General features: G+C 38.1%; 1 protein-coding gene across 3 annotated transcripts in view; it reads left to right on the forward strand.

Annotated features, from left to right (window-relative positions):
• Positions 1-6,698, forward strand: part of PPIL4 (peptidylprolyl isomerase like 4) — a 54,013-nt gene that overhangs the window by 7,924 nt on the left and 39,391 nt on the right. For 2 of the 3 annotated variants that reach the window (XM_006140030.3, XM_027769944.1), the window contains exons 2-5: positions 4,065-4,132; positions 4,220-4,284; positions 4,525-4,654; positions 6,343-6,485. In XM_006140030.3, the coding sequence (XP_006140092.1) occupies positions 4,065-4,132; positions 4,220-4,284; positions 4,525-4,654; positions 6,343-6,485 (406 nt within the window). The remainder of the gene's footprint in view (positions 1-4,064; positions 4,133-4,219; positions 4,285-4,524; positions 4,655-6,342; positions 6,486-6,698) is intronic. The other variant, XM_006140031.3, reaches the window with a different exon arrangement.

The raw sequence follows: 6,698 nt of genomic DNA on the forward strand, positions 1-6,698 counted from the left end.
CAATCCCTCCTCCATTCTCCTCTCTGGATCTTGGGCATGCATGCATATGTGCCTGGCGTGAGTTTTAAGCTACCCGGTCCAGTATTCAAACCACAGTCAACTACGTGAGAGTCCAGCGATTTAACCATTAGCCATCTGCTGGTCCCAAATACGGCTTTTTAAAAAACCCACAAATCCCACTTTTTAAAAATAGTGGTAATTTCCTAATATAATTTACAGTGTCCTGTTACCTCTTAAATTTTGAAAAAAAGTAACAATTTAAGTTAAGATCCAAATAGGTCTAAGTATTATATTGCTTGATGTATTTCTTAACTATACTTTCATCTGTAGATCCTCTGCTTCTCCCTTTTTTAAAAAATAATTATTTTATTTATCATTATTAGTATTTTTTAAAGAATTATTTTATTTAACTTTATTTATTTATTTGTTTGTTTATTTTAATTTGACCAGAGAGGGACAGAGCGAGAGAGAGAGAGAGTGAAAGGGAAAGTGAGAAAGCAAACTGCCAGGTCCAGGATTCGAACCGCAGTCTGCCACGTGGGAATCCAGCACCCTTAACCACCACGCCACCTGCCAGCCCCATCATTATTAGTATTTTTAAAGTTAGAAAGAAATCCACAGGGTCTGGGATTTGAACCACAGTTGGCCATGTGGGAATCCAGCTTTAACTACCACATCACCTGCTAGCCCTCCTCCCCCCCCCTTTTTTTTAAAAAAAATAGTTTAAAAAAATTTGCTAAGGGTATGTGTGCTTGTGGGGAGGGGGAAATGAGAAAGCACCTGGGGGCAGGTCACTTTTCAATCCATTCTCCATTCTCACAATTTTTGCCATGTGTGCACATATTCTTGACTTGTTTCTGCAGCTGCTGGGTCTGAGACTCAAACCACATAGTCAGCTGTGTGGGATATAGCCAATTATATATATATATATATATATATATATATATATAGAGATGAGAAATCACGCCCCAGGGGTGATTTTGGGCATGCATGCACACGTGCCTGGCATGAGTTTTAAGCTGCCAGGTCTGGGACTTGAAGCGCAGTCAACTACGTGGGAGTCCAGCCATCTGCCGGTCCCGGGATATAGCTGCTTTAACCACCACTGGCCTCATCTTTTAAAAAAAATCTATAAAAGAGTAAGAAGGGGCCAACAGGTGGTGTGGTGTTTAAGGCGGTAGACACTCCCACATGGCCTACCATGGTTTGAGTCCTGGACCTGGTGGCTTACTTTCTCATTTTCCCTCTCTCTCTCTGTCTCTCTCTCTCTGGTCAAATTAAAATAAATGAATGAATAAATAAAATTAAATAGTTCCTTAAAAAAAAAGAGAGAAAGAATCTGAGTCATTTCTGTTGTGGATTTTTCTCTCATCTTAGATTTGATTTGACTGATTATATCTCTGTTGTGTCTTTTAAAGTATTTTGATATCCCTTCTATTTTATATAAATTGCTATTTAGATCTAAAATCTTGATTAGGTTCAGGTTTAATGTTTTTTGGCACAATATTCAGATCATGGAGTGTGTGCTTTCCACTGTATCACATTCAGTAAGCACTTGGTGTCTGGTTGGTTCTTTTTGTGATGTTAAAATTGGTCACTGGGGGGCCAGTAGGTGGCATGGTGGTTAAAGGTGCTGGATTCTCACATGGCCGACCACAGTTCAAGTCCTGGACTTGATGGCTTGCTTTCTCCCTTTCCCTTTCTTTCTCTCTGTCTTTCTCTGATCAAATTTATAAAATAATGCAACAAATGGAATTAAATAAATAATTCTTTTTTAAAAAAATGGTCACTGGGAGGGTGGGCAGTTGGAGTGATGGTTAAAGGCGCTGGACTCCCACATGGCCAACCATGGTTTGGGTCTCAAACCTGGTGGCTTCATTTTTCACGTTCCCTCTCTGTATATCTCTCTGTGGCCAAACTGGAAATAATAATAAATAAAGTTAAAATAATTCTTAAAAATAAAAATTGGTCATTGGGTTCAGGCCATGTATACCTTATAAAATGATCCCATCAGCTTTCATGTAAAGATTTTGGGAGCCATTATTGCTCACTGCCTAGATCCATTATTTTTGTTTTCTGGAAGAAAAGGCTGCATCTGTTTAAAAGTAAGCTACGAATATATTCAAGAGAAACAACTAGAAGCCTGCTATTCAAGACTGTCTAACAACTTGGCCCCATCTTATTTCTCTAATTTATTCACTCTTGATTACTCTATAATATCTGAATGTTACAGAATTTAGATTGGTCTTTGGACCTTCCCCAAACATTTAAATTCTCACTTCCAGTCTTCTTCACAATGTCTTCCCAGCAGAAAAATGCATATTTTTTAAAAAAAATTTTTAAAGTTTAACCATTTATTTCCTCCAACACATACGTTTGTGTGTACACACATCCCCGAAAGATTCCCAACTAGAGAGCAGTTGAGGCAATCTACTTCCAGCCTCAGCAGCCAGGACCACAGGCACACTTGCACCCACCTGGTGTGGACAGAGAGATCTGGCATGTGTTCTCCAGCTTGGCAGAGTGCCATCACCACTGTACACAAGGACTAACCTGAAATGTTCACTGTTCACTCTCTTCTAATCTAGTTTTTGTTTTTTTTTTTTAATTTCAGAAATTTTTTGCCATAGGGCATTTTCATGTGCCAGAGAAAAGGAAAGGCAGAGACAGTGAGAGGGAACGTGAGAAACATTCCCCAAAGGGGCTGGCCATGCTGCAATCCCTTCTCCTCCATTCTCTTCCTGGGATTTTAGGCACACATGCACATGTGCCCTGCACAAGTTTCAAGCCACTGAGTCCAGGACTCAAACTGCGGTTGGCCATGTGAGAATCCAGCAGTGCAGCCGCTACATCTGCTGGCTCCCTAGTTCTTTTAACATGTGCCTTAAGTCCTTAGGAGGTCTTCTAATTTCCCCAGCCAGAAACAGTCTCTCTTGTGGCATTTTTAAGCCCCTTTTTACAATCTTACCATTTAAGATGCACAGATTATATTATTAGATATACCCAGTATTGTAATTACTTATTCCGGTGGTAGGTTCACAGTTTAATATAATCTCCTTGGGGATGGAGACAGCCTCCTGTATCTTCCTGGTTCCTAACTTGATACCTTAAGAATTTGTTAGCCATGGACCAGCAGTAGTTGGGACGCTGGATTCCAGTGTGGCCAACCGCAGTTCAAGTCCTGGACCTGGTGTCTTGTTTTCTCACTTTCCCTCTCTCTCGCTCTCTCTCTCTCTCTTTCTGTCTCTGGTGAGCAAACATGCCCTATAGAAAATTAAAATAATAATAATAATAATTAATTAATTTTTTTAAAAAGGAAACTTGTTCAACCATCTTTCCCCAACTCAACTGTGAAACTGTTGAGGGCAGGAACCACAATTTAAGGGCATTTGTAATGGCAATGTTAAGCATCTAGAAGGTACACAGTAAATGTTTATTGGATAAATGAGTGAATATATGTATGAAAAAGCTTGTTCCTGGTAAGCATATGGATTTTTGTGAAGAGCTGTTTATAATCATTGTGAAAAAGATTTGTCTCTAGATATTTGATTTGTCCCTAGTTTATATAATTTGTATCTACTTTCATATATTTTGCCATATTCTTTCCCATCAAAGTATCCTCTTAAATGTTCTCTTTTTCTCTTAATAAAGCAAATCCATCAATGAATGATTTTTATCCCAAATAAAATGTTAGTCTCCTGTATTAGTACACATCCCCACAAAATTCTAAGGAAAAGAAAATAGATTAAAACATACTGCCTTTTATCTAGGCATACTCCCCCTATTAATGACTTTGGACATTTGACTTTTCTTTTTCTGTACATGATAATTAAAAAATTATATTGTGATTTTTCCTTGTTTAAAACTTTACTAGTGTGGGCCAACAAGTGGCATGGTGGTTAAGGTGCCAGATTCCAGCATGGCTGACTGCAGTTCAAAGTCTGGCCTGGCAACTTGAAAATCCCAGCAAATAGATAAGATAAATAAATAAATAAATACATGTTTTTTTTAATAAATGTATTTGTGGGTTATTATGATTAAATTTAGTATTTACTTTCTTTCAGCCTGCTTGAATTTCCTGAAGTTGTGCAAAATAAAATATTACAATTATTGCCTCATTCACAGTGTACAGGTGAGTTGATGAATGTTAGTTATGTCCTGTATTATTAGAATCATCTAGCAATCTCTATGAATTAACAAGGAATCTTTTATGTTATAGAGGGATTTTATCATACAAACTGGTGATCCTACAGGGACCGGCCGCGGAGGAGAGTCTATTTTTGGGTAAGTTCTTTTAGTTTTAAATGAGGAAAGATGGAATTGCTCATGTGTCTATCTGCATTTAAAATATGTTCAAATATGGGCCGTCCCCCCCCCCCCAAGTTCTCTAATCTATAGCAAAAAAGGAATACTGAATTATGGTGATATTTCTATGAAGAGTTGATAACCCTTTGTATTACTAGTACTTCTGTGTTTCATTTTGAGAGTACTTATATTTTATAACATTATTGTATGTATTTTCAGTCAGCTGTATGGTGATCAAGCAAGCTTTTTTGAGGCAGAGAAAGTACCACGAATTAAACACAAGAAGAAAGGTACCGTGTCCATGGTGAACAATGGCAGTGATCAGCATGGATCTCAGGTTAGGAAACGGGTGAGAAGCCGAGCTTTGCTTAGATACAAAGGCCCAGGGGACCAGCAGATGGTACAGTGGTTGTATTGCTGCGCTCCCATGTGGCCGACCACAGTTTGAGTCCTGGATGACTTTATGCTCATGCGGGGATGTGTGTATGCATACCCAAAATTCCAAGAGAAAAATGGAGAAGGGATTGCAGTGTGGTCATCGCCCTGAGGGGTAATTTCTCTCTTTCTGTCTCTCTGGTGAGTTCACGCACCCTATAGCAAAAATCTCTCCTTTAAAAAAAAAAAAAGAAAGAAATGAAGGACCAGAGGAACCCACAAAATTCCCTCTCTCCCCCATCTCTCTCTTTTTTAGTTTCACTGTAGTTTGTGTTTGCTTGCCAGAGAGAGACAGAGATGGAGAGGGAAAGTAAGAAATTGCCCGAGATGGTCATTCCATAATCTCTGCTCCTTTACTCTCTTCAGGATTTGGGGCATGCACATACACATACAGGTGCACACATACTTCATGTGATTTTCAAACCACCATGTCCAAGACTCTAACCATGCCATCAGCCATGTGGAATATGGCATGTTAATCTCTTTGTCTCCTGCTGGCCCCCAAATTCTCTTTTAAAACTACACAGTAAAGAGAAGATGTCAAAGATATTTGTTAAGAGGGGAAAATTACACTATTTTTCTCTATATTAAAAAGGCCATTATTTTGTTCTTTTAAATGTAAGGCACGCCCAAGGGCCTGCCTTGTAGCCTGGTGGTTAAGAAGGCCAGATCCCACATGGCTGACCACAGTTCAATCTTGGCCCTGGTGGCTTTAAAATCATAGTGGATGTGCGTGTGTGTGTATATCACATGCATACTCAAAATCTCACATGATGGAGAAGTGGAGAAGGGATTATGTGTGAACCATGTCCCATTGTAAGGGTGCTTTCTTCTCTGTCTCTCTGTCACTCTACTGAGGACACGTGTCCTCTGAGAATTAAAAAAATACATATGCAGGCCGGCAGGTGGCATGGTGGTTAAAAGTGCTGGATTCCCACATGGCTGACCATAGTTCGAGTCCCAGACCTGGGAGCTTGCTTTTTTACTTTCCCTCTCTTTCTCTGTCTCTCTCTGGTCAAATCGAAAAAAATAATAATAATAAAAAATGGAATTAAATAAATAAATAAATCTTTTATATGCATGTGTGTATGTGTGTGTGTGTGTGTGTGTGTGTGTGTGTACATATATACACACATATATACAATATACACACAAGCCATGCCAATTACAAGGAATTTTTTAAAAAAAGGAAAGTAGAAAGAAGAAAATAATATTACCCCCAATCCCACCACCCATGTTCACATTTATGGCCCATTTCCTTTCTGTATTTATTTCTTCTTTTAAAGCAGACTGTGGTGAGTACCTTCTACTTATTGTTTTGTCATTCTTACAACTCCAGTGGGGTAGGTGCCTTCCTCCTCCACTTTTATACATGAAGCAGCTGAGCCATGACTTAGCCAAGTATTGTAAGTAATCAAGGGAATGTCTATGTTGGTATTTTACATATAAACTTTGTATTTTCTTACTTAGTTCCGGTAACAAGTGTAGAAGAATTGGTGTAGCATAGGTAGAGAATAACATTGGTGGTTTTTTTTGCCAGCATATAACTGATTTTATGAGTTAATGCATATTTTGAAAAATATTATGTTTCTTCATATACAGTTTCTCATTACTACTGGAGAAAATCTGGATTATCTTGATGGTGTTCATACAGTGTTTGGTGAGGTGACAGAAGGCATGGACATAATTAAGAAAATTAATGAGACCTTTGTTGACAAGGACTTTGTACCATATCAGGATATCAGGTGTGGCTACAGTTTTCTCTCTAAATGTACTAAAATGTTTTAATTCTATGATGTTCAACATGTAGCTTTATTGGATGGGACCAATATGCACAAGATCAGTTTTTGAATTGTTCCAAAATGTTAATATAAGACTGTATGGGCCCTTATAATAAAAAGGATCTTTTGAATTTTTAAAAAATAATTATTTTATTTATTTATTTATTTATTTATTTA

This window comes from Tupaia chinensis, unplaced genomic scaffold, assembly GCF_000334495.1.
Source record: "Tupaia chinensis unplaced genomic scaffold, TupChi_1.0 Scaffold000014_1, whole genome shotgun sequence".
NCBI lineage: Eukaryota > Metazoa > Chordata > Mammalia > Scandentia > Tupaiidae > Tupaia > Tupaia belangeri.